General features: G+C 35.4%; 1 protein-coding gene across 1 annotated transcript in view; it reads right to left on the bottom strand.

Moving 5' to 3' along the window:
* The window catches only part of LOC121734302 (limbic system-associated membrane protein-like), a 66,414-nt gene that overhangs the window by 25,087 nt on the left and 28,130 nt on the right, over positions 1-13,197 (bottom strand). Inside the window, exon 2 of the mRNA XM_042124828.1 lies at positions 9,428-9,606. Within this exon, the coding sequence (XP_041980762.1) occupies positions 9,428-9,606 (179 nt within the window). The remainder of the gene's footprint in view (positions 1-9,427; positions 9,607-13,197) is intronic.

Here is a 13,197-nt window from a genome sequence, read left to right as displayed (position 1 = left end):
TATGCTAATGACTCAATTCGAAAATAAACAAATATTATTAGTAAATATAAAATGTTCTTATCTGCTTTATTGATTCTGAAACTACTGTATCGAATTTGATGACGGGCATATGCCACGAAAAATCACACTAAGGGTCTACACAGACGGACCGCATTTCAACTGCAATCCAACTGCAAATTGCAGTTCAAGTGCAGTTTGAATGCAGTTGACACGTCTGCAATAGAACTGCAAACCAAACGCGCAGTCGGATTGCAGTTCAGTTGCAGTTGGCGTGCAGTCGTGTGAACTGTTTGGTTTGCAGTTCTATTGCAGTCGTGTCAACTGCATTCACACTGCAATTTGCGGTTGGATTGCAGTTGCAGTCTGTGTAGACCCTAAATGGCTGCACTTAAATGGTTATAGGAAGCAAAGGCCAGTTACCTTAGTACTCGTATCTCTATGAAATAACAATTTAATGCCAAGTAATGTGTCCAAATGTGAATCGAAAGCTTGTAATTAAACTGTACTAAAAAGCATTACAACTTCCATTCCGAAGCAAAAAACTCTTGGAAACTGCGACACTAACTTATTAATTAGGACAGAAAGACATGTTTTTTTAGCTTAAGTGATTAAAAAGTTTTCAGCCTCATTATTACTTCGCACTAAGGCTGAACGCTTTCGTGTTTGACCTATTTAAAAATGGGTAATGGAATTCGTTCTGAACCGGAGTGGGATTACAGAAAATGTTAAGGGCGTGATGAAATGATTTTCACGTACAATAGGGCCTTTTAAAACGCGGTATAAAACCCCTTTCAACGGTAAATATGAGCGAATAATGTAATCCGAAAAATTATTGGTTTTGTTACAAGAGTGTAATGAATCGTGGTGTAAGTTAACGGGTGAATTGAATGAAATTCGTTTCTTTATGATATTACAATCTTTTTTTTTGTTGAGGAGGGGAAATCGTTACGTATCCCCAACCCCTTCTCAAGTTTCAATATTTTTGGGGGGGTTTGGGGGGGGCGCATACTTGGGACGTGATCTACTATGCTGACGCGGACGAAGTCGCGGGCACCAGCTAGTCCTGTATATTGGTGCCCAAGGAATTGAGAATTTTAACTTATTTAAACAATGTATTTTTATTTAACTTAAAAATCATTTTTTCTGTTTAAATCCAAAGACGAACTAGTTTTAGGTTAAAAAGAAGTAAGTACCAATTTTATATTTATACCGATTTATGATAAAATATTTTAATTAAATAGTTTCATAGTATATTGTTTATGTTTAAATCACAATTATTAGAAAATTATAGAATTTATATATCATACTAATTTTTAATTACAACAACAATAACAATATAATAATATAGTATTTTTAATAGTCCCCAAAAATCACATATTTTAATGGAAGTACCAAAATTTGCTCTACTAAATTACTGTTGTTTCCAGCGACACTTATTTTTGATCTCAATAGTGAATGAAAATCGTAGTATTATTATAATTACTCCGCTAATACCCAATTAAGTAAGTTAATGGCTACAAGCTGCATTAAACACGACCTATTTTCATTGTCTTGGGACGGGAAAGATTTGGCGACATTTCTCTTCAAGATCTGGCTCGATTGCTTGAAATTCCAAAGAATCTTTTCTTCAAAACATTTATCTACTAGATAAATCCTATGTTTTGCTAGAATTATTTCTTATTTTTGTGAAATTGGGATAGTAAAAATAAAAGTATGATCTCTTATTTGGGCCGCTAGTTAGCGGCTCAAATGAGCGATATTTCTTAAAAACTCATTTCATATTTTGATACTAATAAGTCAACACTTTTCCAATCAAAGACTTAATGGCGGCTCTCGACATAGGCGAACGCGTTGGCCAACGCATCTGCAGACGCGTTGGCCCAATGTGTAGAACGGGCGTTCGCGCGTTGGCCAACGTCTAAATACCTACGGCCAACGCGCGAACGCCCGTTCTACACATTGGGCCAACGCGTCTGCAGACGCGTTGGCCAACGCGTTCGCCTATGTCGAGAGCCGCCATAAGGTACATACAAACGCAAAATGTTGGCAAGTGCTATTATGATAGTGGTTACTCGAATTTAGTCTCTGTTAATATTTAGCGTAGAGTCGCGCCTCCTTGATAAAATATTACGGATTAAATATTTAGATTACACGTCTTGTGAATTTTAATGAAGATTACATAGGATGGTTACTCGGAGTAAATTTATGATTAGATTATAATTTTAAAGTATGTAACTAGGTTAGATTTAAATAAGTAGATAATTATAATTTTCTACGTTTTGCATTCGTACTCCTTTTTTTAACCGTCTATGAATTTACAAAGAATCTATGACTCATAAGTTTATAAATTGAATTGATCAAATAGACTTTACAACGACTGGATCAGTTTTCAAGAAAACTGTGTCAAAACCATAAAGTCAATATATCTAGCGGAATAGAGCAACAATCTCGAGCTGTCAAACGAAACCGAAATTGGTTTCGTTTGACAGCTGTGTGTAAAAATATGTGTACGTATGAGATTAAATTGTCAACGTGCGGCACGTGCCGACTGGACGTCAAAAGAGTGCTGCTGTCATGTATCACACGTCTCTTTTTACGACGCAGTGTTACTGATAGTGACATCTCTCTTGCTCAGGCCTTTGTTTCTCTATTCCGCTAGGTATATTAACTTTATGGTCAAAACACAGATATAGAACGAATAACGGATGAGGTTATAAGTTACTTATTATCGCGTTAAAACTTAGGCAAGCCGTCAGATATCCTTTTGCACGCACAAAATAATTAGAATTTTATTATATTTTAAAGCATTCGAAAAAAATCTATAACATTTTTGAATATGCCTATTTTGATTGTGAATAATTTATAATATCTTCTGTTAAATCAAACTCAAAGTATGAATATTGCCATTGTTAAGTTTTTGAAACTATGAAGAATAAGTTCTCCACTTTGTCTATGATTGAGAAAGTTTATAGTGATTCTGAACCGCGATATAAAACGTTATTGTTACTTTATACAATAGCTTCGTCAAGGATTTAATTATGTTTTAGTACGCAGACATTTTCTGAATATAAACAGCTTGTTTAATTAATTTGTATGTCTTTGATCCTCTACACAAGCTGCACGCTGAGCATGACAGCCAAAGAAATGGTATCTTTCTAAGGAAGATAATTATTATGCCAAGTGATTACGGTTAATTTGCTGAACCAGTTCAAATTAGTTATACAGATTTGAGATTCTGGAAAGGATTCTATGTATTTTCCAGGGAAGTCTGCGGAACACTGGCTCTCAGACGATTTAAATTTTTGTCGAATCCGTAAACAAGGCTGGCCGCACACACATGTTTTCCGAATTCGTTTTCCGTATTTGTACTTACGAATGCATGGAATCAGTACATAACTAATACATTAAATGCCGCACACGTTCGTTTTGTTCCATACGTAACGAATTCCGTACGTGCAGTGCAAGTGCATTTGCGCGTGAAAAAACAAATATTAGTTTGAATTCCGAATACGGAAAACGAATTCGGAAAACGTGCGGCCAGCCTAAGTCTGTGAAACGACATTTGCCTTTGAATTGTCGACTTGAAGGTTTTGCGATCGAAAGCCTTTTTTTCACGTATCTGGATCGCCGTGAAATTGGACCGCGCCGTCTGCAAACGTAATGAGGTCACTTCTACCAATTCGTTTCATTTCGCTATAGTTTCAATTTCGTTTACCGTTTTAATTTACACTAGGAATTGGACCCAGGATTCAATGCTATATAGGATGTAACATATAAAGAAGTGATAATATGAAAGGGTGTGTGCGTCCCTTATATTATATTATAGTTAATTTTGAACATTTGATTTTGTAAGTCCATGTTGGGCAAGCGATTATGAATATGCTATGTAGAGTAGTACAAAATGGCTCTAGTATTTGAGCATAATATTTGTCAGTGAATTGCCCAGAATGTTGTTGACAGTTTAAATGATGACAATATATTTCCAAATTGCTGTAATATCAATAAAGTGCGTAAAATATTTTTAAATTGCTTGTATATTAACCGGAAATTCAAAAGGCGTAATTTTTCATGACGATGAAAAGTGCGTAAAATTTCAGGCTTGTTTTCAATTATTTATGTATTTTTAATTGCCAACGCCTGACGCTTAAAATGAACAATGGGACTTTATTAAAATGATTTAATGTCCCCAATAACTCCGCTTCAGTAATAATACCTCGATCTTGAGTATCTTAGACACAATAGATTTTCAATTGTTATGCGACAGCCAGATTCCACCTATTGATGGGTTAAAACTAAATACCTTTTCCTTATTGAAAATGAGATTCCAAGAAAATGGGGACGGGAAAAACAATTACATAACAATAATATGTTAATAGCTTTCCTATCTCTTGATTCACCATGTGTAACCAAGTAGCTGGATAAGTTAACGCGTAAGTATAATAATTTAAACCTGTACTTAATTTCTAATGATCTACTCTACGTCTATGCTATTAAAATAATATTTCATAAAAATGGTAGTTACCAGCTGCTTCTTCTGTAGCTTGGTGGGTAGACCAAGCTACAGAGCATGCTTAATGTCAATATTGAATTTAATTGCCTATTTTTCCAAAACATTCATTAAATTGCTATAATATGATGTGCTTAAATTCTACCCAACATTATAAGTTAGGTACATAACTTATAATGTGCTATACAACATCAGTTCCCGATAAGGATAATCTATAAGCACTTCCAATAATATTTACGCAATAGTCTTCAATTACAGAGGCTTTGAAGGCACAAATGTAACTGTAACTCACATATTTAATACAACTACCGTACTTATTGTCGGAAATACACAACTACGATTACTATAAAACGATTTTGTTACAGATTTCAATTTCGTGCGAGATGACATCTAATCAATACAACCTCTGTGGCTTAGTGGTGAGCGCGTTGGTAGCTCAAGCCGGGGGTCGCGGGTTCGAATTCCGCCCACGGAACAAAAAGTTTTTCAAAGTTCCTGGGTCATGGATGTGTATTAAATATGTGTAACATATAATAAAAAATCTTAAATATATGTATAGTATGAAAAGTATTAAATATATATCCGTTGTCTTGTACCTGTAACACAAGTCCTTCAGGTACTTACCACGGGGCCAGACTGACGTGGTGTGAAGCGTCGATAGATATTATAAAAAAAGATATTATATAAAAATAGATTCATAATAGTAGACATTGCATATACATGCAAGGAATTGTGACGCTTGGATGATATTATCGTTTTTTTTAAATATACAGAGTCAATGTCAGCATTACACAAAATTAACTTGGATATTTATTATCACTCTAGAAGAGACTGTATAACTTTAAAGTATTTTGCCTTTAAAGTGAAACTTTACAATATGGCAGTGTTTTGATATAAGCTACGCATCGAAACTACTTCAAAGGCGCTTTTCCTGTTATTCGTGGATGGTGGATACTATAATATAGGATCCTAAAAGACTGTTAAGTGCCTTTTCTTTAATTTTCAAGAGGATCTCAGAAGTTTGGTTAGTTTTGTTATTTATTCGTATAATTGACTAAGTACTTTAGAAGATTAGTGAACAAAATGTTGATGAAATTTGTTTTATTTCATAAAAACATACATTTAAAATATGTGAGTCCCAGGGACTCATAGAAGGTATTTACGTTAGTAAATTTCACCTAGTGTATTGAGGGTTAAAATTTAACTTTGCAGTATGGTATGGTTGCTTCAACAGTTCAAAGGTCGCATTAAATTTTATTCACACAGGCAACTATAGCCACTCCACACCGTCGGACTGGGGCGCGTTCCAAAAACGAAGTTTAAATAGAAAATCCGCTGATGCTACGCAAACATTTCGATCGGAAATTCCCGACTAAAACCCGGCCGATCCGATTGGGATATTTGCTTAATACTTGGTGTCAAATGACGGACGTGTGTGTGCACACATTGACGTCTGATGTACGGGGGGAGCAGACGGGCTACCAGTAAAAAAAACGTATACAGGAACAACTATATGTGATGTGTCTGTCGTACGAGCAAGAATAGAGTAAAAAAAAAACGCTATCGTATAATTATACTATTAATAGTGTTGTCACTGTTCTGCCGCCCTTACGAAGAGTGCAATAAGTCGAGTTTTTGGGCAAATTGACTTGAGACCATATCCGTAATCAGGAAAACGTGGTCTATATTTTCGCCTTAGACGTCTTTTTTGTATCTTCAGTAGTTTAGGTTCTGTTGTTTATCATAACTGCAATACTACGATTTGCAAGTAGCTAATCATAACCGAAATATCTTGAGTTATGACAATACTTCCAATCATAATTTTATAGTAGTAGTTACAAAGCTCTCGTTGCATGTAGTAACTCAAAATGTAGCTGTGATAGCGACTCTTCGCCTTCGGTGGTTAATAGTAAATGATGGCCTTCAAATCTACAATTTTCGTATTGTTGCGATGTCTCAGACGTTATTAGCTCTATGACGATGACGCTAATTCGTCAAAAAGGTTTAAAAATTAAGTCACGGAAATGCGCGACAGCCTATCAGTCGCTCGTTTGCGCCAACCTTGTCAAATCACTTAAACCGTACGTGACCGGACATGTTGATTTTATTTTAATATTATGCTTAGATGGAATATGTGGAACGAATCCGAAATTAGTCTTACGACTTAATTGGCAATTACACGAGGATTTGACTTGAGATTGGCTGTGACTAGCAGGTCCGTGCGTCGCTGTGGCTACGTCGAATGGTGAAATCGAATTAGTTGACGGAAATTAGACCTTTGCTTATCTTAACTTTACTCCCTTACTAATGAAAAGATATGTGTATATAGACATTATTATTGTTCAATGATTGTCTATAATACTCAGTCTCTTTTGTAACAGTAATCAGATAAGGAATCCAATTATTTAACTATAACGTCTGTTAACAAAGTTTTAATACCCAGAAAGGTTTAAGGCTCTCTCATTTAATGATGATTAAACTTCAATCTAATGAAGAGTTTGACAGATGGGCTTATCTCAAAATTGACATTTAATTACAATTAAGTAATTAATAATTTTCTTTGAATGCGGCAATCAAAAGTTAAGCTTTATTTTAATTGCTTAATAGAGAACTAACAAAAGATAACAAGTGAGTTGTCATTTCAGCTCAGCTAAAGAAGTTTTTTGAATGTCTATTCAACAGTGTTGTTACAACTAAAACTCAACAGCACACTTTTTTGGCTTTGTGCAAACAATTAATCCTAATTATGCCCAAAAATATAGTTCAATATTTACAAATAACAAGAGAAGTTTGTTTGTTTCTGAATAATCTTCGTTACGAAGTCACTAATTGGGGCGAAATTCAGCCATCGGTTGTCCTACATTAACTCAATATAGATTTTGAGCGCCGGAAAATTTGGTTTGTTGAACCTTATTGTTCCAACTTTAACAACGAAGTTTCTCTACACAAAAACCCTAATATGCTTATCATAAGTTTGTGGAGCCAATTATGAATTAAGTTTTTATGAACATCAAGTAGGATGGATCAAGAATCACCCTACTATACCTACCTATGCTTTAATACTATAACATAATATTACGTATAGTATTTTATAAAATTCAAAATCTTTATACTAAAATACTTGCTAACCCAGCAAACGTCAATTTACCACATATTATAACACCATAATTCGGGTATGAAAAGAAAAAGTCAGGTCTCAGAATATATTATACCCCTAAAAATGTCAAAATCCAGTTCAGTCGCTTCATTGAATTTGGCAAAAAAAAACGCGACACAAGAATTGTGTACGATCAGAGACTCACTATCTCTCTCTCTTACAATTAAATAAGATGAAACAACAATAAGTGTTATGTTTAATGTTTATAAGTAATTGAAACAAAATTTACAAGGATCATTTTATTAAGCTATGATATGTCCTAGGAGGTAATTTGGTAGGTTACTCATAATATCATTGTTATTAATCTATATAGTACATGTACTGTAATACTAGCTACTTACATAAAATAAATTGTAAATAATTGTTGTGAGCTAGATCTGCCTACAAACTGTTGTACCTACAGTTTGGCAGATAAAAAAAAATTATAGCTGTATTTGTTTATTGAATAAACCTTTTCATTTTTTTTTTCAATTAATGATGATTATTGATTAAACTTCAATTTAATGAAGCGTTTGACAGGTATTTAATGTACAGGGCGTATATCAAAAACTTTATTTAATTACAGTTAAGTAACAAAATATGTTCGACGTTCGTCTCTGAATACGGCATTCAGACTAGTATATCTATGCTTGCCTCGAAAATACTCAACCTTAACGAATTTCCGCTCAAACGAAGCAGCAACATCTAATAATGCAAAAGTAGTCCACCGATACCGATCATTAGCCTTATTATGAAAAAAAAAGAAAAAGTCCATTCACTCCATTTCATTGTCGTAGAATCGCCAACTCAGTATATTAGAGAAAAAGGCCAGCATGCGTCAGCGGTATCCATATTTTAACCAAATTGCTAACCAGACGAATGAGTGGTGGAATGGCGTTAGTGAGATTTGAAAGCATAATTTGCAACCAGGGTTTTAACCTAGTTTGGGGTTGTATGTATCACTTCGGTAGTGATAAATATTTTTTTTTAATAAAATATATTTTCGAGATATAATACTGTTGATCTTTTTCCCTATACCAACTATCGACTTCGGATAAATTGAGATTATATCTTAGTCACGTAGATTTTTTACACCTACTTACTATCGAAGTTGGAGCTTGAACAAGTTATAAGTTATAGTGTTAAATCGATTATCATAATATTGTGTATGCGCACAAATGAGAAGTTTAACTATAATTGGATACTGGGACTGGATAGTACCAGTACATAGGTACTATTATAATATCTACTGTATACTATCCAGTCAATAATCATTGAAGCCATTTATAGTTCATGTTAAAATATTTTGAGGGGTCCTATTTTGAGATAGGACAAAGACAATTTTTTTAAATTTAATCAGGAACTTTTGCTTTATTCCTACTTGTTTAAAATATAACTATACTAACACACTCACCCACACGCACAAAAGTATGCGTAGCCATTTAATATTATATATTTAATACATTTCAAGTATAATTTCACGGTGCTGTTACAGCAATTTTCCTATTATGCTTAAGGGTTAATTCAGACCACAACGCGACGCGTAGATGCATTTTTAAATTTATATAGTTTTGACAGATTCGCAAGAATATGAGTAATAGCGTGAGCGCTATTGAAATCTGTCAAATCCATACAAATTTATGCCACGCTACGCCTCGCCTCGTCGCGTTGCGGTCTGAATTGACCCTAAATGTGATCAAGAAGAGCCTTGAGGAAACATCGCCTTAATAGTGATGGAACGTTTTGTTAAGTTTAATAATATCAATGTGCTAAGATCCACTTACCGATCGGTCTCCCAGATTTTTCACCCTGCAGTGTAGGTAGGCCGGTTGTCCGACGGCGGCGGTGTAGTCGCGCTTGGTGGTGTTGTCGAAGGTCGGCTGGACTGTCGTGTCCGCGTCCGTCACGTTGTTCACCGCGAACACCGCGTCGGGGTCCTTCACGTCATTGCCGGCTGACAGCACTGTGGAAGCAAAATGTTGTCAGATTTATATAATGCTAGTTTTTTTTTTTTTTTTTTTTAATGAAATAAGGGGGCAAACGAGCAAACAGGTCACCTGATGGAAAGCAACTTCCGTCGCCCATGGACATTCGCAGCATCAGAAGAGCTGCATGTGCGTTGCCGGCCTTTTAAGAGGGAATAGGGTAATAGGGGATGGTAGGGAAGGGAAGGGAATAGGGGAGGGTAGGAAAGGGAATAGGGTAGGGGATTGGGCCTCCGGTAAACTCACTCACTCGGCGAAACACAGCGCAAGGCTGTTTCACGCCGGTTTTCTGTGAGAACGTGGAATTTATCCGGTCGAGCCGGCCCATTCGTGCCGAAGCATGGCTCTCCCACGTATAAATATAGTGTACAATGTACTATCAGAGAAGTTGATTCCTATGCAAATCGGGGACCTAAGTAGTTTGGTTGCGTTACGTCAAACCCAGCTGACAGATCACAATTAACATTGAATTGACATATTGGACCAAATAACGTTGGTCTGTCAATTGCATAGGAATCAACTTCCTCGATGGTACATGGCATATCGAGGCGGTAGTGGTCATTGGACTCTTGTCTGAAAACCTCACATTTAATAGTTTTCTATATAAAAACGGCAATTGACTAAAATTACCGCTGGTGCCTCCAATTGTATCGTAAAAAATCCCATGCTATATTAATCCTGTCAATTTCATCCAAGTTACACAGATGTTCTTTGTGTAACGGCTATTAAATAATATAATTGTATTTTGCATAAAAAACTGCAGAACTTATATAAAGTTGTAGATTGCTAATGTTGTATATAGGTTTTCTAATGAATTTATGACAGTCGTTGTCTTTATACGAGTTCAATCTTCAAATCACTCAACAGAATATGGTGCGTGCATTTTGCACATCGCTTCTAGACTAGTAAGGTCCTTGAACGCTGGTGGCTCGTCTTCCTATTTGACTATAGTCGACATTACCCCGAGCATGGCGACCGTTTCAAAATGACAATATTCCCAGTCTCCCCAGTCTCCGTGTCCGAAGCCACGACCCTACCCCATAAAGTTTCCAGTTTAGAAAATTTATAAATATATTTTGTTAATGGAAAGTTATCCGCGCAAACGTCCGCGATAATTACATTTGCATTTATAAAACTGCCCTAAGTAGCTAATTACCCTTTGAAAGCCATTTAAGAGTGACAGTTTTCAAAATTAATCCCACGCAATTATGCGTTTTTCATCCTAAAACTTTATTAGGGTTGTCGCAAGCTCAGAAATTATGTAGTACTGTGGCCACTGGCCAGTAATTATTTTAGTGATATTTAAGTATTTGTAAATCACCTGTTTAAATTTAAAAAACTTGGGGAATGCCAGGAAAAGTGATAACGAAACAAGAGGATATGACACACATTTGCGCCAAGCAGTGGAAAAATAGAGGGATATGCCTCTCGTACACTACGCTGCTCTTCAGAGGTCTACTCTCCTTTTTAATAATAACTAGCTGACCCGGCGAACTTCGTACCGCCTAATAGTCAATGAATGTCGTGTTACTTTTTAGCTGAACTAATTTAGGCTTTGATGAACGTAAAACAATGATACAAAATAATATATTTAAATAGATAGAAACAAAAAAGAATTTTATTATGATGAATGATGATGAAAACATACATATGGAATGAGAATAAAAATAAAAGAAAATAAAAAAAAAATAATGAAGTACTTCAAACTCACATGAGTTTGAAGTACTTCATTATTATAATCAGAAAAAAATGATTGAAAACTATGTTGTGCAGATTGGGAAAAAAAAATAAAACTAGGTTTAATTCATTAATAGGATTTTCATTCAAGCACTTTGTGGTAAACGACATTCTTTGTTTTTTGGTCATCAATATAAGCCGGTGGTCCAAGTGATTAACTTTTTACGAGTTGCAACAAAATATGTGATCGGCTAGTTTTTTCTTGAAGATATTGAGCGAGCCTGCTTCTTTGACAATTTTAGGAAGTGCGTTGTACAGCTGGTTTTGCTGAATTGATTGAGAGGTATTGCTAAATGTGACCATTTTAGCCCCGCAGATCACGCGAGATCAACATTCCGAAATCACCGTAAACTTTTTCCATAGTGATGGAATGACTACTGAGTACAGTCTACACACTTATGGTTCTTATATTTTTACAATTCCAACGCAATCAGAGACGGCTCTCCAAAAACATAATTTCATATTTTAGATTTATTAAAATAAATCACCTTACCCATGCCTATTTCAAGTTAAGGAGCCCATCCTTCAAAAATTCAATTACGACAAACAACATATTTGTTGGAATCAGTGTTTACATCCATTACGAAAGTAATATAATTATGGATATCGGAAAACCATTCGCGTTGAATTATTTTCGTGTATATCATCTCTAGAGCCCTGGAAGTGAGTTTTAAATTTAATATATTATGTGAGTGACTTTTAATATACGTACGGTAAATTTATGAAAGTCATTTGTATAATTCAGATCCCGTGCTCTTATTATCTCGTCGAAATACGTTTTTTAATTAAATTCAATTAAGAATATCACAGTTTCCGATGTTGAAAGATTTACTCTGGTTAACAAGTGCCATTTTCGTCAAAACCTGATCTCAAGCACCGTGAATTATGATTTTGGTCTCATTCGATTTGAAAATGCTATAATATAGCTCAATAGAATAATAAAAATATCTGGATTTCTTGTTTTGAAATAATCAGCGTTTTACGTTAACATTAAAATGGTGACTGTTAACAAATTAAGAAAAGCATAACAATTAAACAAATTGTGATAATTTATTTTTGTTAACGGATTATTGTTTATTAATATGGCTAGTTAGTACCCATTTTTTTATTCCTTAATATCCATATTTAATCACTTAATATATATTTTTAGTTCACGTAGCAGATTGCGGGAAATCACGCGAAACGCGTTACGCGAAACGAATTACGCGTTTTTACCGTTACTTTCGCCGCTCACTTAAAGCTATAAGGATTATCGATAAGGTCCCAGGATCTAGGACTAGGATTTTCAGCCCCTCTTGTAATTTTGATAGAATGTTCTAGATGGTATTCCGAATCGAATGATATCAAAATCATAATTTTCGGTGCATGAGATCAGGTTTTGACGAAAATGGCACTTGTTGATCAGAGTAATTATCTAACACAATAGGTGTAGGAATATGTACTTAGTGTTTTGCCTAGCGTTAAAAAAGGGAAAAGACAGAAGCAATGTCTAAGAGGTCTCTATTTTATAATGACCTATATTTACCAGCAAATTATACAATGTTTTTTTTTTTTTTTTTTTATGAAATAAGGGGGCAAACGAGCAACTTCCGTCGCCCATGGACACTCGCAGCATCAGAAGAGCTGCAGGTGCGTTGCCGGCCTTTTAAGAGGGAATAGGGTAATAGGGGAGGGTAGGGATGGGAAGGGAATTGGGGAGGGTAGGGAAGGGAATAGGGTAGGGGATTGGGCCTCCGGTAAACTCACTCACTCGGCGAAACACAGCGCTAGCGCTGTTTCACGCCGGTTTTCTGTGAGAACGTGGTATTTCTCCGGTCGAGCTGACCCATTCG

Source organism: Aricia agestis, chromosome 15 (genome assembly GCF_905147365.1).
Source record: "Aricia agestis chromosome 15, ilAriAges1.1, whole genome shotgun sequence".
NCBI lineage: Eukaryota > Metazoa > Arthropoda > Insecta > Lepidoptera > Lycaenidae > Aricia > Aricia agestis.
This window is presented reverse-complemented; position numbering and strand designations above follow the sequence as displayed.